Raw genomic sequence first — 21,329 nt, 5'->3', positions numbered from 1 at the left:
TTCTAACATGTTTAAAACATTTCTATATTAAAACATTTGAAGTGCTTAAAACCATTTATTATATATATATTTTTTTAAATATATCATTGGAAAAAAAAGTGACAAAACATGTCTTATTATGAATCGCTTTCCAATGCTAAATCATAATAAATACATTGAATGGGTGGGGGCGCTACTGTGCGGTTTTTCACTTATCGCGGTGGGTTCTGGTCCCCATTAACAGTGAAAAACGAGGGATCACTGTAATATTGTACAATATATCATAGGTGCAGCTTTAAAACCAAATATAGTTTATGTATTTCTGTTGCAGGAACTCATTAGAGCTACTGAATGTGGTACATAGTCATATTTATTTTTTTGTGGACGGGTTGTCTACTTTGGTTGCATTGAGCTTTGCACTTCTGACAATGGCTTTCAACATAAAAGGCTAATTCTGGATCCTGAGCCCGTCCGCCGAGAAGAAACATGACTCTTTACGACAGTGCAACAGCGTTGAACTCCTGTGGTCGCCCGAAAACATTTGCACATTGCCTGAGCACATTAAAGTAACAACTACACGGATTAAATGTGAATGGTAGCCGCCCTCGACACAATGTGCGTGGGCCGTACCGTAAAGAGCAGACATCATCTGACTCATGTGATGTTAGCAAGGTTTGTATTGTTTCGCGGCGGCTCTAGGGCAACACGCGCGAACGCGTCGCTAACGCCGCCCTACGCCGGCCGACGGCAGAGGGCTTGGTCGGCCGAGCCCGAGGAGCGTGTGAAGAGTTGTGCTAACATTGCTACTTTTCATTAGCTCGCCTCCACCTTGGCGCCTCCCTCCCACTCTTTCCCCTGAAGGCCTCGCCGATATTAAAGTCTTCTCTGGCTCTGCCGCTGCACCCACTGCGTCTTTTCACTCGTTGTGCAGCAGACAATATTGTTTGAAGCTTTTTTAGAAACAACGCAACTTTACAAGAAAAACATCAGAGCCTACACACACAAGTTGGAATTTTTCTCAACGTGAATGCCATACTCTTTTTATATGTAAATGCAACTAATACTTACTCATTTATAAAAAAAATAAATAAATAAAAAAAATTTTTTTTAAATCCAAATATTGATATTTACAGTGGGGAGAACAAGTATTTGATACACTGCCAATGGGTTTTCCCATTGTGAGTGAATCAAATACTTGTTCTCCCCACTGTATACTCTCTGAACAATGGATTTGAATGAACTGATTCCCTGGATTGGACTTGGATTGGACATCTAGCGTTGTCAATGGCAGCCAGTGCGTTAAATGTCACATAAGATTAGAAATATGCTATTGTGAGTTGACTATACATTTTTAACTAGAAATTAAAAATGAATATAATTTGCCCTCGCAGGATCTACTCATCAAACAAACTCTCTGCAAATATACAGTGGGGCAAATAAGTATTTCGTCAGCCACTAAATGTGCAAGTTCTCCCACTTAAAAATATTAGAGAGGCATGTAATTGTCAACATGGGTAAACCTCAACCATGAGAGACAGAATGTGGAAAAAAAACGGGAAATCACATTGTTTGATTTTTAAAGAATGTATTTGCAAATCAAGGTGGAAAATAAGTATTTGGTCAATACCAAAAGTTCATCTCAATACTTTGTTATGTACCCTTTGTTGGCAATAACGGAGGCCCAACGTTTTCTGTAACTCTTCACAAGCTTTTCACACACTGTTGCTGGTATTTTGGCCCATTCCTCCATGCAGATCTCCTCTAGAGCAGTGATGTTTTGGGGCTGTCGTTGGGAAACGGAATTCCAACTCCCTCCTCACCCCGTGGCGTCAGAATGATAACAAGAACGGTGAGCAAAAATCCCAGAACCACACATGGGAACCTAGTGAATGACCTACAGAGAGCTGGGACCACAGTAACACAGGCTACTATCAGTAACACAATGCTCCGCCAGGGACTCAAATCCTGCACTGCCAGACGTGTCCCCCTGTTCGCTAGAGAGCATTTGGATGATGCAGAAGAGGACTGGGAGAATGTGTTATGGTCAGATGAAACCAAAATAGAACTTTTTGGTAGAAACACAGGTTCTCGTGTTTGGAGGAAAAAGAATACTGAATTGCACCATACCCACTGTGAAGCATGGGGGTGGAAACATCATGCTTTGGGGCTTTTTTTTCTGCAAAGGGACCAGGACGACTGATCTGTGTAAAGGAAAGAATGAATGGGGCCATGTATTGAGAGATTTTGAGTGAAAATTCCATCTGCAAGGGCATTGAAGATGAGACATGGCTGCGTCTTTTCAGCATGACAATGATCCCAAACACACAGCCATGGCAACAAAGGAGGGGCTTCGTAAGAAGCATTTCAAGGTCCTGGAGTGGCCTAGCCAGTCTTCAGATCTCAACCCCATAGAAAATCTGTGGAGGGAGTTGAAAGTCCGTGTTGCCCAATGACAGCCCCAAAACATCACTGCTCTAGAGGAGATCTGCATGGAGGAATGGGCCAACAAAGGGTACATAAGAAAGTATTTAGACAACCTTTTGGTATTGACCAAATACTTATTTTCCACCATGATTCGTAAATAAGTTCTTTAAAAATCAAACTGTGATTTTTTTCCCCCACATTCTGTCTCTCATGGTTGAAGTTTACCCATGTTGACAATTACATGCCTCTCTAATATTTTCAAGTGGGAGAACTTGCACAATTTGTGGTTGACTAAATACTTATCTGCTCCACTGTACATTGATATTCATATTTTTAATGATCGTCAAATTGAGTCAAATGTCTTTAATTCATTCTTAGCCAGTGATTGTTTCAGTGGCACTGTCTAGTGTTGGAATTCATGAATTTATCGCGCTATTTGGCGTTGGAGTAATCGCATTCAGCAACTAATAAACCCTTTCACACCGGACGCGTCGGCGGCGACACGTTTACGCATAACATCTTTGAAGCCTCGTCACGCTGTAATCACGTCACCCACGTGCCTCTGGTTGGTCTTATTTGAAAGTGCGGAAGAAGTTGAGGTACAGGCCCCTTTTTACTTGAGGTCAATTGACCAAATAAAACCAGAGATAACGTCATTTGAGTTTGATAGTTTTATTGCCCTCGTAAACAAACATTAAAATGCTGCATGGACCATTAGTTTACGTCCATATTTCCATAATTTCTTGTCCTTTTTCAAAACCGAAAGCACCACGAAAAACTACATACCCCAGGAGCCATTGTGAGGCCGAAGATTTTTAATAAAATGGAAATGGAGGTGAGGTACCGAACGACGGCCAGTTGGATTACGCAAGTGAAATTAAATTTAGCGCAAGCTAATGCATTATTTCATCAACTCGAAAAAGAGCATGGGCCAGAATTGACGTCGTTTTCTTCGGATAAGTCGGCGAGTGAGAAATGACAGCAGTGCGCAAATGGCGGAAGAGTCGGCTCTGTGACGTAGTAGCCCTGTGTCCTGTTCAAGGGGAAACTGAGTGGCATGCCTGAAAAAAATAGATCTGAACTAGTTTATTGTCAATATTTTTGAAAATACTTTTTCCAATGTTATATTTTATTGTGGAATGTTTATCCTAACAAGTTGAATAAATATTATCAAGCTTCAAAACATGAATATGTTTGGTTGTCAATAGGACAACCATATAACAAATTTTGACTAAAAAGTTTGGGATTTTTTTTGTGTTTTTGGGTCCAAAATGTTGATTATATTTGGTCAGTGAAAAAAACAACAGTTTGGACATGAAAGCGTCCTGAAAAAAAGGACCCAACCAGGCCATTGTAAACAATTTTTTCTTTGAAATTAAAGGCAACATCAACGGCATGCAAATTCCAACTAAATAGGCTCAGGTGTTAAAGGGTTCATCAGTCAAAATCATCGATTCATCACAAAATTATTCACCTGATTAATCTGTCATTTACTAATTCACTGACAATTTCATCTCAGGCATTCTCAGGGATTAGATGGCACTAGAATTCATGAATTAATCACAAATTGCAAAATTAGGTGACATATTAATATACAGTATACCGTATTGGCCCAAATATAAGACGGCTCTGATTATAAGACAACCCCCTCTTTTTTAAGACTCAAGTTTGAAAAAAGACTTTTTGAACACCACATTAATTTTTATACAGAAAATAATTACAGTACATCTGAAACTAATGAGTATTACAATATATTTGAGGGGAAAAAGCATTTTGCCTCATTCAAATCTTAATATCTGAACATTTAAATACGTAAACTAAAGTGCAATCACATTCATAAATTACTGGCTTCTGGTTATTGAAATGTAAATAAAGCAATCTATTGTGATAAAACAACAAAATTGCAATAACTGCATTAACCATCAAAGTGAGGTCTGACTGTAGTCTTGAAAAAAATCTGAATAAGGAAAAACATTGCAATAAAATAATGTAAACTGGCTAAACTTGAGAGTAGCTGAGATCTGTCATGACAGAACATTACATAAGTTCAGCATTGGCTTCAATGATATCCGGCGCCATCTAGCGTCGTGAATCGGTATAATGTCAAGACCCAGAATATAAGAAGACTCCCACTTTTTCTTTCTTATTTCAATGCAAAAAAACGTCTTCTATTCGGGCCAATACGGTAAATAATTTTGTTGATTAATCTATCATGACCTCATTCACTGTTGATCAATAATCTATTTACAGTTCCACTGACGGTATTAGAATTCATAAATTTATCACAAAATTATTTTTCTGAATAATCAATCATTAATTATTGTACTTTATGATGTAACAGCAATCCAATGACAGTTATGTACGCCATTTATAACTTCTCATGTGTATTCAATATAACAAAGAAATACATTAGAAAAACAAGTTGGGACTTTACCCATCGACTTTTAATATTTGTCTGAACAAATTTACAAACAAAACAAATTATGGTCATCAAGGCACAATTAAAATACACAAAGTCAACTCAATCCAGATGACTCAAACATTTTCCTTATCGAATTAAATGAGTTTATCATTTTCTTGGCAGTTTTGATAAAACGTGACATTTCTCTACCGGCCGGCGTTCCGCAACGATCCACATTGTTTCCCCGAGAATTAAAGGCGACGTGCTAGACCGAGGACGACGACGCAGCGTCGTCAGCGACGGGTCAGAGCTCGCGACCGCCAGCCCGACACATGCTAATGAACTTCGCCCATCAAATATGCACCGAGCCCTCACGGGGCACCCAGATTTTGCAGGGCTTGCAGGAACAGTCATTTTCCATTATGGCTGCACTAAATGAGTTGCGACCTGCGGGAGAGGCTCTTCTGACCTGAGTCAAACAAGTCCTCGCCAGCAGAACTTTTGCAGATCATTCTTGACTTTTGAGATAATGCGGTATGAAGAAGAATCGGTGGGGGTCGGCGGCCCCGTAATCTGCTGCCGAAGTCAATGTTCCGGGTCGGGTAATTAATCAAAGACAATCAAGTCAACGAGGGCTCCGTTTATGAAATTAGCGGCTCGCCTTCTTGCGTTGCTGGAAATCTCATTAAGTGATGAAGAACAACAAACCAGGTGAAATCAAAACAAGACCGCAATCATGTTCATAGATTATCGCCGTTATTTCTTAAATGCGCCCCACAATTTCTTAAAAATGTATTTCTAGGACCTTGTTTCTCAGTGTTTGCTGACTCCTGTCTGTACATGTTTGTCGTTAATAGAGATCATTAGGGTCATCTTAGTAATTAGAGTCAATTGTCACAGTAAGTGAGTTAAGGCGCTAAAATCTCACCCAACCCTGGCTAGAAGCTATGATAACAAAGTGTCCAACGACTGTTGTCCTATTATTTGTGTCTGGACATGATTCCGTGCTGTAGTTTCAGACATTTTAACATTTTCTCCGAGGGTTTCACTCCAGTTGTTTACTTTATCTGGTGTGTAGAATGCGACTCAATAAGGCGGCGTGACAAGGATGTGACAAGCAGCGTCGGTCTCGCCACAAAGGACACAAACACAGGCGAGTGGCAGAGAGAGCAGATTACGTATTAAATTGCACGTCGGCAAGACGGATTATACCTTCTTAAGCCTTTTCACGTCGTTTTACTTTTTCGGCGGGTTGCAGCGATACTGGTCGACGATTGTCAGTCAGACTCGCTGACATTTGGCCAAAGGAATCATTGTCAAAGCATGTTTTTATTAGGATAATACGCGCACATGATGTATTAGAAACCTTTGTGTTCTCCCTTTACAGTTTTGTATGAACAGAGACTTGTGGGCCATTTACACGGTTACGCTGTGACACCAAGACGATTGTGTTGCGGAATGGCCTCGCCTTTACACGGTGATGGCCACAATGTAAGGCGAAGATGAAAGCTTTTGATTCAGGCCTCTAAAGTGGAACGATTCGATATGAATGGAACGATCTCTCTGGCCACAGTTCCCTCCCGGGTTGGCCTGGCCGGAGCTGCGTCTCCTTGTACCGGGGAGGTGCTACCTGGTGTCATACCATGCACCCTTCCTGGCCCGGGGGTGGGTTGGTTGGGTCGTACCTCCGTCCCCTTGATCTGTCTCCGGCCCTCTCCGCCTCTCCGGACCGCGGCAGCTGCCGCTGCCCTCCTGTTGGCCGGGTCGGCGGCGGGGCCTCTCGGGTCCCATAAGGCCTTGGGTGAGGCTTGTTGTCCCTTGCCAGTGAGGTGGATATCCCCTGGTCCCCTGCTTGGCGTAGCACCTGTTCTGGGTGCGGGATGGGTGTTCGGGCGGCGGGGAGAGGGGTGGCCGGATGTGGGGGCACCGAGGATGGTCTGGGGCAGGGGTTGATCGGGGCCCTGGTGCTTCTCCCGCCGTGAGGCCGGTGGTTCTGGCGGACGGGGCCACGCCTGCGGGAGCCTGCCTCTTAATTCACGCTCTCCTCAATTTGCACTGTAAATATCTTTCACCTTGGCACCTACATACTCATTCATTCCTCCGGGGAGAGTTGGGACTGGGCCATACAGTCCCGGCTGGCGGTTTGTCCCCTCTTCCCATCCCTGAGGGCCGGTTGAGGGGGGTGCGGGTGGCCTGGGGGACCACCCTGGCTTTCTGGGAGGTGACGATAGCCCCTTTGCTAGGCTGCAGGAGGAGGGAAGCTCCCCTCGGGCTGGCTGGGTAGGGGCCGTGGTCTTGGGGTGGCGTCTCCGCTCGTCTGCGTGGCTGTCGCATGTTTGGTGGGGCTAGCGCACGGCTGGATGTGCCTCGGTGCCAGGATTGACGATGGGGCAGCTTAGGTTCGGTTACCAACGTGCTTACACTTACAAGGGATTCACATGATGACTGGTTTCTAGATCACTTATTTGTGTACACTCCACCCCTCCCAATCACCAATCACTTATCTTATAGACCCCCCCCCCCTTCTTTCCCTGGTCAACAGGCCCCCACATGGTTTCAACCGGAAATACATCTAGCTGACGAGTGTAGGTGTTTAATGTATTTCTTGTTGTTGTGTTTTTCTTTTCTTGTGTTTTTCTTTTCTTCTGTTCCCCCGTAACCCCTTCCCGTTCGCTGCTTTGTCTCAATATACGAGGTATGTTGAATGATCACAATAGGAGTATGTCATTCTCTCAATGTGAAACATTAAAACTGTCCAGACCAACCGGACACTTAGACTTCCATTCTCCGTGTCACAGCTGGACAGGACAGGTTTTAAATAAAAAAACAATGAATGGAACGCGCTCGCTCCGATGATGTCAGCACTCGCATAAAGTCACTTTCACAACAGCAAAGCTGGTGGAACGTCGGCTTGTTGTTTGTGTGGTAAGCCACATGTTCTCGTTTTTGTGCCTATAGTAGCAAAAGAAAAAAATGTTTGGACACCATTGCTTCGAGTGGACAGGGATGTTGTCTTCCGGTCTGAGCAGGTTGTTGTTGCTAAACTGCACTGCACAAGTCTTTTGTTCTTAATAGCATAATTTGTGTTTCAGGTGATGGCGCCCTGAAGCAAGTCCTTCCTGACCTACCCGGGAAAAAGCACGGCGCTCTTCCTCACCCGTTGGCCGCCACCAAAGTGCTTTCACCGTGGCTCAGCTCTCACCTCACCACTTCCACTTTGAGAGCTGACCCGCACAGATCGCCAATGCTAGCGAGGAACTGCCTTCTGCTGTTCCTTTGGTATCACCTTGAGGAAGGCTCGGCCTCACCGCCCCCTTTACGGCCGCCCTCCTCGCCACTGGGACTTGGCAGGATGGTGGGGAGGGCGCGCCCTAGGAACTTGCTGGGCCCTGCGAGGAACGGATTCCAACGAGTTAAGAGGGGCTGGGTTTGGAACCAATTCTTTGTACTGGAGGAGTACATGGGCTCAGATCCGCAATACGTGGGCAAGGTAAACCACCTTCAAGAAATACTAATGTCACTACTCCTACTAGTACTTCTACAATTGCAGAGTGCGGAGAAACAAGTTAGGATAGCTGATCATAACTGCATCTTTGCATTTATTTGATTTCATTTTCGTATTGTCAATTTAAAAAACGGAAAAGGGAAAACACTATGCATTTTAGTTGTATTAGTATTATTAAGAAATGTATACAGTGGTACCTCTACATACGAAGTTAATTCGTTCCGGGACCTTGTTTGTAAGTCTAAATGATTGTATATCGAGCAGCATTTTCCCATAAGAATACATTACAATTCCATTAATTGGTTCCACTGCCCAAAAAAATACACTAAATCCTTAGAAAATACTGCTGGTACTATTGCAAATAGCAATTACACAGAGCAAAACAAATAAATTATGAATAAAAATCGGAATAATCATTTAATAATAGTAATAATAATACCTGTAATAATGTAACAAATCGGGTTCTAATGTGGCGGATGTGTTTTGCATGGTGTACCTGAACGCACCGCGTGGCTGACGTGCCAGAGTGAGAGAGGATTTTTTTTACTTTCATTTTGTTCAGCTGCAGCAGACAGTAAGCATGTTGTGTTGCACAAGTTATGAAATAAATGATTAAAAACCTGACGATTTTTGGGTGATGTTAAAATCATAATAATTGTCACCTTAACTTATAAAAACTAGCGAACGGAGGTCGGAGGAGGACAATCGAAATCTATAGCCGTTGTTCTGCTAAAAGTCCTACATCGGCGAAACGTCTACACGAGGCGAATTTGACAGCCAAAGTACTACCGTGCGCTTTCAACTTGTTTTGCTTAGATGCATACAGGCAGAACGTACTAAAAAAATGCCTTAAGAAAATGTAGTTATCTTAAAATATGCTACGTGACTAATGTGGTCAACAGATCAGCAGTCCTTAAATGCTAACAAAACAAAACACAATGGTTAAAGGTATGAGAGGGACATCCATGCAACAGGTATTTTTGAGGAAATGAAATTAAAAAATAGTGAGTACTCCTTGCTTTTAACCGACGTGCACATGCGTGCGGATGCTTGCGCGAGCGCACTGAATAATAATGTAAGGAATCGGGTTCTAATGTGGCAGATGTGTTTTGCGTGGTGTAACTGAACGCACCATGTGGTTGACTTGACAGAGTGAGAGAGGACATTTTACTTTCACTTTGTTCAGCTGCAGCGGACAGTAGGCATGTTGTGTTATACGAGTTATGAAATAAACGATTAAAAACCTGACGATGCTGGCGATTTTTTGGCGATGTTACCACAATAATAAATGTCACCTTAACTTATCAAGACTGGCGAACGGAGGTCTGAGGGGGACCGTCAAGAGTAGGCATTCTACGACCGTGTTGTCGAGTCCGTTCACAAACGGCACACCGCGCTCATATTTTTTTTTTATCATTCCCATCTTGATTTCAATGGTAAGCCGCACCTTTTTTTCTCTTTTTCTCGGACGTCGAAAAAATTGTGTGTCGAAGTGATCGTATGTCGAGGTACCACTGTATATACCAGGAGTGTGACAAAATATTGAAATGGTGATATATCGTTATACTTTGTATCCCAAAAGGTTATCGATCTGCTCCAGCAAGAATCGAGATATCATTTTAAAAAGGTGTCAATGTCTTAAAAAAAAAAAAAAAAAAAAAAAAAAAAAGGGAACCAATAAATTGCTTCCCAAAATCTTCCACCATAATAGTGTCTCAGTTAACTCTAAGGCTGCCTTGAAGGTGATCAACAGCCAATCCATTTAGAAACCACAGCATTCACAGTTATTCTGTCAGATTTTCAGGGCATTTTTAGGTAGATTGCTGTTCATTTTAGGGCATTTCCAGGTCATTTCCTGTTGAGTTTGAGTCACTGCCTATTCATTTAGGTGATTCTCAGGTCACTTCCTGTTCTGTAATTTAATATAAATTGGTTGGCCACCGCACTGGCCACCCCGCTTGCCAGTATATCGTTAAATTGTTGCATAACTGATTATGCATTTCATCCCAAATGAATGCATTTATTTTGTTTTGTTAAATGTAGGGCTGTCAAATTTATCACATTAACTGGCGGTAATGAATTTTTTAAAAGTAATCACGTGAAAATATTTATCACAATTAACGCATTCGGGGTACGACTCATTCACGCATTGCCGCAAACAGCCTACAATGGCGCCATTTTACTTATATACAGAGATAAGAGGCAGAGGGGAGTAGATACAAGCATTCATTGGGGCCGTGCTTTTAATTGGCAAAAGCTTTGTCATCTCTCCCACAGCAACTATTCTATTATATGCAATACTACTCAACTCAATAGTATAGTATATTACTACTACTACTACTACTACTAGTATATTAGTACAATATATTTGGGCAGAACAGTTAAGTCGCTACAGTAACATTTACTGAAACTCAACAAATACGCTAGATGGCAATATTTAGTCACAATATACAAACTCATATTTATCCTTTAAGAATTACAAGTCTTTCTATCCGTGGATCCCTTTCACAGAAAGAATGTTAATAAAGTTAATGCTATCTTGTGGATCAAATACAGTACTTATGTACAGCATGTTGAATGTATATATCAGTCTTGTCTTTCCATTCCAACAATAATCTACAGAAAAATATGGCATATTTTAGTTGTTTTGTATTGCGATTAATTACGATTAATTTTTAAGCTGTGATTAACTCGATTAAAAATTGTAATCGTTTGACAGCCCTAGTTAAATGTACACCTTATGCCGAATATATACATCACACAATTAAACAGAATTGTTGGGGAACAATTTGATGTTACTAAATCATTAGTAACATCAAATATTACACAATACACCAAAATATATCAGTAGCCGTGTCCTTAAGTCTTTCTGATAGTTTTCCCCTGACCTTTTTACTGCAATAATATAATGAAAACCTGAAATTATGGCTTTTAGTTTTACCCTCCCCAAGATTTTAAGCGACCCCATCTGGCCACCCCTATGAAAAATTTCTGGAGGCGCCACTGATTCATTTGGGTGATTCCCAAATCATTTCCTGTTCTGTAACACAAAATGAACAGGAAGTGACCCACAAAATACCACAAAATCAACAGGAAGTAACTGAAAATCAAAAGGTAAAAGACCTAAAATGGCCCAAAATTACCTCATTGCCTGCCATTGGCTGCTACTGACGGCCATAGACGTTCAATTCATTTGAACGGATGGATTTGACGTCTACTTGTGATAAACTCATTCCAATTCACAGCAGCAGCTTGTTTTTCTGTGTATTAGTTGTTTTTAGAATATCCTACAATGATTTCCTGACCAATGTATCGTTAATCGTTGTATCGCCGTATCGTCATATCATCGTTAGCTTTGTATCACAAACTGTATCGTAAGGTACCAAGAGGTTCCCACTCCTAGTATACGTTTGTTTCTTAGCTACAAAAAATGATTCATTTAGCTTTTTTTTTTTTTTTTTTTTTTTTTGGGGGAAAAAAATAAATATTCAAATTTTTCTTTAAACCAAATGCACATAACACAAAATATGTCGGGCCGCATCTGGCCCCCAGGCTGCGAGTTTGACACCTGTGCATGAAAACCTAAAACCCTAAACGCAAACAGCTATCAGGCTCTCACCTGGACGTAACTTTGTACATTACTTGAGGATGGTTGACTGCTCTATGAAAAGCATCTGTAGACGAGTGAGGGCCATAACGACATTGATGGTGGTGCTAGCTTGCAGGATAAAAGCCATGGAGATGGAACCCGCTGAGGGTGAGGGCAGGGTGACAGTGACACGGTCTTTGACGCAGTTATCAAGTTGACTTTAAAGAGCAGAAAAGATCACAGACCCGCTTTCAAAGGCACATAAATGAACCCAAGTGGACCACCGGCTGGGCCACCAGCTAAAAGGAGCTATTAGAAGGTATTACGAGCTCGGCCTGAAAGTGTGATACCCACTCAACAAAGTCCATGTTCTGTATTCCTGTGTGTGAATGTCTAGGCAGGTGCAAATGAAGAAACAATTTAGGGAGTTAATTGGCGTCATCGTTTTTAGCTGCCTGGGTTTGATTGAGACAAAGCAGTACATTTTCTCCAACAATGAGCTTTTTAATGATTTTGTACTTAAGTAGAAGTAATCGTATCGGTGTAGTTTGATTCACAATTATAGCCTCGTTTGGTGAATAATCATGTTACAGTTCAGTTGGGGTTGGAACGTTCATTTGCTGCCATCCTCCTGGTTCAAATGGATTGGACATCTACAGTGGGGCAAATAAGTATTTAGTCAACCACCAATTGTGCAAGTTCTCCTACTTGAAGGGATTAGAGAGGCCTGTAATTGTCAACATGGGCAAACCTCAACCATGAGAGACAGAATGTGACAAAAAAAAAAAATCACATTGTTTGATTTTTAAAGAATTTATTTCCAAATTAGAGTGGAAAATAAGTATTTGGTCACCTACAAACAGGCAAGGGTTCTGGCTGTCAAAGAGGTCTAACTTCTTCTAACGAGGTCTAACTATTAATGGCACCTGTTTTAACTCATTATCGGTATAAAAGACACCTGTCCACAACCTCAGTCAGTCATACTCCAAACTCCACTACGGCCAAGACCAAAGAGCTGTCAAAGGACACCAGAGACAAAATTGTAGACGTACACCAGGCTGGGAAGACTGAATCTGCAATAGGTAAAACGCTTGGTGTAAAGAAATCAGTGCATATCTGATGTGAAGCAGTGGCTTGCACAAAACTTTTTACACCTTAACGAGAGCAAAACTGAATTTATTACTTTTGGCACACCTTCCATGATGAAAGCCCTTGAGCCCAACTCTGGCGCTCCGGCTGACATTTTTAAGACACACGTTAAAAATCTCGGAGTGATATTCGATAGCAGGCTTAACTTTGAAAAACAGATTAGTTCCGTTGTAAGAGCAAGTTTTTTCCAGCTTCGTCTCTTAGCCAAAGTGAAGCCTTTTCTTAGTCGCCACGACCTTGAAAAAGCAATTCACGCTTTTATAAGTTCAAGGCTGGACTACTGCAATGCACTTTATGTTGGCCTACCCAAGTCCTCGATCTCTCGGCTGCAACTTGTTCAAAATGCTGCTGCTCGATTTTTAACAGGTACACCTAGACGTGAGCATATTACCCCCGTGCTATCATCACTCCACTGGCTTCCAGTCCATTTTAGAATTGATTTCAAACTTTTACTGTTTGTTTTTAATTCTATTAATGGCCAGGCTCCATCTTATCTATCGGAAATTTTAACTTTTCGTAACTCTGGCAGGACTCTTCGCTCGACCGGCCAGCTTCTTTTAGATGTTCCAAGGTCAAAACATAAACAGTGGGGAGACCGATCCTTTGCGGTTGCTGCCCCCAGGCTGTGGAACAGCCTTCCCCCCGAAATCCGCACCACCACGGATGTAGGTCTTTTTAAGTCTCGGCTAAAAACACACCTTTTTAGACTCGCCTTTTACAAAGATTAGGATAGCCTGGTTTTATTAGCTTAAGGGCTTTTTTAATGTTTCTTTTCGATTTTATCGGTTTTATTGTTTTACTTGCTGGAATTTTATTGTGATGCGCTCTTTGTTTTATTTTATTTTGTAAAATGTCATTGTATAATATTTTCCTGCCTTTTATTTATCTTGAGCCATGTTTTATTGTAAAGCACTTTGGGGGCCTTTCGGGTTTTGTAAAGGGCTATATAAATAAATTTGATTGATTGATTGATTGAAATCAACTGTGGGAGCAATTATTAGAAAATGGAAGACATACAAGACCACTGATAATCTCCCTCGATCTGGGGCAAGATCTCACTCCATGGCGTCAAAATGATAACAAGAACGGTGAGCAAAAATCCCAAAGCCACACGGGGGACCTAGTGAATGACCGACAGAGAGCTGGGACCACAGTAACAAAATGCGCCGCCAGGGACTCAAATCCTGCACTGCCAGACCCTTTCCCCCTGCTGAAGAAAGTACACGTCCAGGCCTGTCTGTGGTTCGCTAGAGAGCATTTGGATGATCCAGAAGAGGACTGGGACAATGTGTTACGGTCAGATAAAACCAAAATAGACATTTTTGCTCGAAACACAGGTTCTCGTGTTTGGAGGAGAAAGAATACTGAATTGCATCCGAAGAACACCATACCCGCTGTGAAGCATGGGCGTGGAAACATCATGCTTTGGGGCTGTTTTTCTGCAAAGGGACCAGGAAAACTGATCTGTGTATAGGAAAGAATGAATGGGGCCATGTATGGAGAGATTTTGAGTGAAAATGTCCTTCCATCAGCAAGGGCAGTGAAGAGGAGACGTGGCTGGGTCTTTCAGCATGAAAATGATCCCAAACACACAGCCAGGGCAACAAAGGAGTGGCTTCGTAAGAAGCATTTCAAGGTCCTGGAGTGGCCTAGCCAGTCTCCAGATCTCAACCCCATAGAAAATCTGTGGTGGGAGTTGAAAGTCCGTGTTGCCCAACGATAGCCCCAAAACATCACTGCTCTAGAGGAAACCTGCATGGAGGAATGGGCCAAAATACCAGCAACAGTGTGTGAAAAGCTTGTGAAGAGTTTGGCCTCCGTTATTGCCAACAAAGGGTACATAAAAAAGTATTAAGAAGAACTTTTGGTATTGACCAAATACTTATTTTCCAACATGATTTGCAAATAAATTCTTTAAAAATGTGATTTTCTGTTGTTTTTTTTCCCTCCACATTCTGTCTTTCATGGTTGAGGTTTACCCATGTTGACATTTACAGGCCTTTCTAATATTTTCAAGTGGGGGAACTTGCACAATTAGTGGTTGACTAAATACTTATTTGCCCCACTGTACTACCAATAAACTCAATCCAAATTCCCAGCAAAATAATTACTGGATGCTACAGGAATGGACATCTATCACTGTCAATGGCAGTGTAAAAGTCAAGATACAGCACAGCATTTCCAGCTGTGTGTCTCTGTGTGTAGAATTTGCTATGTCAGCCCGCCTCGCACCTGGCACGCGCATTGTCCTCCGTCGTCTTGTATTAATTTACAATTTACGTACCCTTCGGGCTGCTCCATAAAAGTCAACGATTTGAGTCGGCCAGTCGACGGGCTCCCGAGTCAAAACCCATTTTGTCCGCCGAATCGCACCCATTATTTTCTGCTTGGACAGTGCACACACACGCTGGGTGATGCACGCGAGCGAAGTCAACTATTCTGTGTGGTCAGCACGTTCAAATACACACGCTGGCAGGTCTCAGCGGCGCACCCTGGGGTTCACGTGGAGATTATTCAACAGTGTTGATATCTGTAAAATTAGTCCCAAAAGTCAGCTAGACTCTTGGATTGTTTTTGTATAAATCATTTAACTACCACTGGTCTCAACCAAGAGGAAGAAGGGTAATTGTAAACCATATTATTAACATTAATATAACGATTTACAACATTTATTGTGCGTTAAAGCCAAAAAGGCAGGTTTACTGCACAATATATCCTGATTATATTGCAGTAGGGCAAAGCCGGTGTAGCCAGTCCCGCCCACCCGGTCGCAACATTATGGCCACACACAAATAATACATCACTTATCACCTGCAAAATGGATACTGTACAGTTACTTTTGTGTTTTTCCATCTAATTATGACCAATCTTGATAAATTTTCTTTCTGTAGCAATAATGCATCCAAATTACAGTGCTACCTCGACATATGATCGCTTTGACACACGATCTTTTCGACACCCGACGTAAAATTTGACTCGCCATTTGTTTGTACATCCGATGACATGCTCGAAATACGGCGATTTATGACAGCACCGTAGTTTTTTTTTTTCCTGCAAGACGCACGGCGGATTTTCTTGTGAGAGAAATGAACATGGGTTCCAATAATGTTAGTGCAGGTGGTGAAAAAGGGAAAGGTGAAGCTTACCATTGAAATGAAGATGGAAATGATGAAAAATATGAGCGTGGTGTGCCGCTCCTGTACTGGCTCGTCAATACTGCTGAAGAATGTCTACCCTCGACAGTCCTCCTCCGACCCCGTTCGCCAGTCTTTATATGTTAAGGTGACAATTATTATTGTGGTAATACCGCATAACAATCGCAAGCTTCGTCAGGTTTTTAATCATTTATTTTAGAACTTGTGCAACACATCATGCCTACTGTCCGCCGCAGCTGAACAAAGTAAAAAGTCCTCCCTCACTGTCAAGTCAGCCACGCAGTGCGTTCAAGTACCCCACGCAAAACACTTCCGCAACATTAGAACCCGATTCGTTACATTATTACAGATAATATTATTATTATACTATTATTCTGAGTTCTATTCATAATTTGATTTGTGTTATGTTGTTGATATTTGCAATGGTTTTAGCATAGGTTTTCAGGCTGTGGAACAAATTAATCGAATTTTAATGTATTCTTATGGGAAAATCCTGCTCGACATATGACCATTTCAACTTACATAAAAGGCCCTGGAACGAATTAACTTCGTATGAAGAGGTACCACTTGGGGACCGGTTGGTTCCTTTGGGGATGGTGACAGATAGTGATCGAGACAAACAATCGTGGGTGTCTGATTTATATCTTTTTTTTTTTTTTTTTTTTTTTTAACAATTTTGAGGTGATTTCTTGACCAATCGATTGCAACCTTTCTTTGATGTTCCTCTGGCCAAAATGCATCCTCCCACCAAGATTTACGACCACGCTAATCACAGTCTTTTAATGAAGCCAAACAAATTATTGGAGGTAGGAATCTTGGGGCACCTAAAAATTCGATTACAAATCAGAGGGTACGATTCGATTATAAATCGATTATTTAAGTTCAAGTTCAGCTTTATTGTCAAGTATGCATATATGTAGAACATACAGCACAGATAAAATTGCTTCCCCCTCTCCCCACGTGCAAACACGCAGTATTAAACACAGAGCATAAAAAATAAAGAAATAATAATAGATAAATAATAGACAATAATAGATAAAAATAAAATAACACTGGACTATGTACAAACAAAACCAAATATAATATAAAAATGTATTATGGTGCAAAAGATATGTACAAAAGTGACTTGAGGTGAGGTAGTGCATTTCCAAGAGTGGAAGAAATAGCAGCTGAGTATGATGCAAAAAATTATGTAGGTTCGCTCGGAAGTTTCGCTACAACAGCCTTCCAGAGAAGTCTACTGCTTTAAGATGGCGGCTGTTTACTAACGCCGGCAAGTCTTTCATTTCGCATCTAGTTCTTTATACATGTGCTTACGCCGCAGAGTCCGTCATTTCACATCTAGTTCTACAGACATGTGATATCTACAGTAGCATTATGTGGACCAGGGGTAGGCGTTAACCGAATATTTTCCGTCGTTGACCGGTTTTTTAAAACGGTGACGGAAAAAACTGAAGTCCATCTGTCATTTTGACAGGTTGCAATTCACACCCCAGACCACAGGGTGGCGAGTGAGCATATTAATTAGCTATTGTCTCTCTTGATGCATGACGTCATTGGCCTTACTCGGAAAAATGTCAAAGCAACTGAGTGTCCGAAGTTTCTTCAAAAAGCCCCAAAACGACCATGGTGTTGATAAAAGAGGTGAAAAAAGAGGGACTGATGCAGTGGAGGATGAAGGACAAACAAGCAATCAGCCCTCGGCAACTACTGAGCGAGCAAGCGGCAGCAAGGAGGAAGGTGTGAGACTGCGTTCAGGCCACAGCAGGTGAACTGTTAATTTCATTGTTCTATATGTAGCCTACCGACTGGGGCCACAGTCAGCTGTTTTTGTCACTGCGGAGAAAAAGTTACATATTCATCTGCTTGATGTGTGATGGCACGGTGTGGATTCTCTGTTAAGCTTGTTCGGACAGAACATTAATTAAAAATGAATGAAAACTAAATACTATTGAATATGTCATTATTATCATTTTAAAAATTTAAGTGACGGGTAAAAATAGATTATGACCGGATTTTTATGACCCTGTCAGTCAATATGACAGACAACGAAAAACTCTAGCGCAACCTCTGATGTGGACGTAGTTTGTAGCATTGTGGGCGTTGTGTGAAGCGGCTGTCAGCCGCAGTCAGGTATTATTGTTATTTTATCTAGCAGCATAAGTTTTCGGTCCGTTCCTCATTGCGTCCCGAAGACCGCACTGACTGTTTTAGTTCTGCTTTATTTGGCATATTTCAATAATTGGAATTTGGACGTTTTTGAATCGTTCTTGAATCTTCCACGACCGAATCGCGAATAATCTAACAATCAGAAATTTGGCAAACCTCTACAAATTATGTTGCATAATACAGTGGTACATCTACATACAAAGTTAATCCGTTCCAGGACCTTGTTTGTAAGTCGAAATGGTCGTATGTCGAGCAGGATTTTCCCGTAGGAATACATTATAATTCCATTAATTCGTTCCACAGCCCAAGAAACTACACTAAATCCTGAATAAATACTGCTGGTACTATTACAAATGGAAATTTAACATAGCAAAACAAATAAATTATAAATCAAAATCGGAATAATATAATAAAAAAATAATAATTCCTGTATTAATGTAACGAATCGGGTTCTAATGTGGCGGACGTTTTTTGCTGTACCTTAACGCACCGTGGGGCTGACGTGCAAGAGACAGAGAGCGGTGAGCTTGAGAGTTTCACTTTCAATGTTTTCATGAGAACACTGTCAATTGCGGCAGACGGTAGGCGTTTTGTGTTGAATAAGTTGTGAAATAAATGATAAAAACGTGGCGAAGCTGGCGTTTTCTTTGGAGATGTTACCACTAGGGTTGTTCCGATCATGTTTTTTTGCTCCGATCCGATCCCGATCGTTTTAGTTTGAGTATCTGCCGATCCCAAAATTTCCCGATCCGATTGCTTTTTTTTTTTGCTCCCTATTCAATTCCAATTACTCCTGAAAATTTTTCCCGATCATATACATTTTGGCAATGCATCAAGAAAAAAATGAATAAAACTGGACGAATATATACATTCAACACACAGTACATAAGTAATATATTTGTTTATTATGACAATAAATTCTCAAGATGGCATTTACATTATTAACATTCTTTCTGTGAGAGGGATCCACGGATAGAAAGACTTGTAATTCATAAAGGATAAATGTGACTTTGTATATTGTGACTAAATATTGCCATCTAGTGTATTTGTTGAGATTTCAGTAAATGATACTGTAGCCATTTAACTGTTCTGCCCAAATGCATGATGGGAAGTGCAACCATGACTGTGCATAGTGGCACTAATTGATATATCTTCTCTGCGCTGGGAAATAACATAGGGTCTTAATACTACCTTCTTTCCCCACATTGCTTCCCATGATATTTCTAATTGTTGAGAGAGGGATAACAAGGCTTTAGCCAATTAATGAAAAGCTCCAAAGGCTGCCAAAATTCACTATACTCATTATACGCTGCCCTTTTAGCTCTATATTTGGTAAAACGGCGCCATTATAGATTGAACGCGACAATGCGTGAGTGGGTCGTGCAGCGCATGCGTTAATTGCGTTACATATTTTAACGTGATTAATTTTTTAAAAATTAATTACCGCCGTTAATGTGATAAATTTGATAGCCCTACTTTAAGCCAACACTAAAGACTCTGGATGAGTGTAAGACATTTTGTCTGTAACGTTAAATACATTAGAAAATGATTTAATTAAAAAATATACTGTATATATATTAAATAAAGGCATGTTCGATATTTTTTTGCCAATTCCGATACTTTGAAAATGACGTGATCGGACCTGATCCATCCCGATCGATCGGGACATTTTTAGTTACCACAATAAAAATCGTCAGGTTAACTTAAAAAGACTGGCGAACGATGGTCGGAGGAGGACCGTGGGGATGTATTGTTGAGCCATTTCACGGATGCCCACCCCACGCTCATATTTTTCTATAATTTGAATCTTCATTTAGAAAGTAAGCTTCAACTTTTTCCTTGTTTCAACACCTGTACCAACCTTTTCTGAAACCTGTGTTGATTTCTCACACGAGAAAATCCGCCGTGCATTCGTCTGCGGTGCTGCCATGTCGTCGTATTTCAAGCATGTCGTTGGATGTAGAAACAAATGGCGAGTCAAATTTTACATCGTATGTCGAAAAGATCGCGTGTCAAAGCGATCGTATGTCGTGGTACCACTGTATTATGATCATTTTAGTCATTGCACCAAACCCCAAGTTTAAGAAAGTTTTTTTTTTTTTTTTTTTAACCAGAGCTAACAGAAATTGTTGTCACAAGAGTTCAGAGGCAGGAAGGCGTTACGGATCAGCTACTTATGTTATTGTTGTTTGACTTTGTCCTTTGAGCTGCCAGTGATGCTGTAGATAACATTTCAGTTCTTATTTTCCATCTGCGTAAACATGCTCAGGTCACTTTGGAAGTGCATAGTTTGCCTATTTAATGGTATTTCCAGTCCTTCGACAGATTTTGCTGTCTTGCCGTGAGAGTAAATTGGATCCAAGCAAACCAAACCAATCTACTGACTTTCCTTACAAAAGCATTTACAGTCAAAGTAACTCTGCCTTTACCTGCGTCTCACCTCATTTAACCACAGTGGCAACAAGCCAAGTGACATTTTCATATTGATTTAGCGCGCTAATAATTGCTAATACGTTTGCCTTGTGAACAGCCGCCGCTGAACGTGAAGGTAAACAACCTGCAGCTGCTGCTAAATGCCCTTGCGGCTCACAGAGGTGCAAATAAGGTTATGGTACCGCCAGGGCTGCCGCCATCTTTACCAGCGTCACACAGGTTTATATTAAAGCCACTGAGCATGTTTTACATGCAGTCTCATCCTGGGACGCTTCACCGCCATGGATCTTGTTAAAAGTCTGTCCTCTTAAAGAGGAAATATTATGGAAAATTGACTTTTAAATGTTTGTACATAGCAGGGAATAGGGACCAGGCAGTGCTGCAAATAGCAAATAAACGCAAGTAATTAAAGCCTCCCCCTATTTTTTTTTTCCATAATTGCCTATACCAGTCATAAATGTACCCTTAACTCGAATTCCAAACTTTATTTTATGACATTACTCTTAAAAATTAATGGATTAAAGA

The 21,329-nt window shown here is 41.1% G+C and overlaps 1 protein-coding gene across 1 annotated transcript in view; it reads left to right on the top strand.

Annotated features, from left to right (window-relative positions):
- Positions 1 to 21,329, top strand: part of LOC130908488 (cadherin-12-like) — a 209,307-nt gene that overhangs the window by 75,665 nt on the left and 112,313 nt on the right. Inside the window, exon 2 of the mRNA XM_057823947.1 lies at positions 7,897 to 8,294. Within this exon, the coding sequence (XP_057679930.1) occupies positions 8,049 to 8,294 (246 nt within the window). The 5' untranslated portion in view covers positions 7,897 to 8,048. The remainder of the gene's footprint in view (positions 1 to 7,896; positions 8,295 to 21,329) is intronic.

The sequence above is a fragment of the Corythoichthys intestinalis genome, chromosome 20 (assembly GCF_030265065.1).
Source record: "Corythoichthys intestinalis isolate RoL2023-P3 chromosome 20, ASM3026506v1, whole genome shotgun sequence".
Classification (NCBI taxonomy): Eukaryota; Metazoa; Chordata; class Actinopteri; order Syngnathiformes; family Syngnathidae; genus Corythoichthys; species Corythoichthys intestinalis.
The sequence above is the reverse complement of the archived record's forward strand: the minus strand, read 5'-3'. Positions and strand labels throughout refer to the sequence as shown.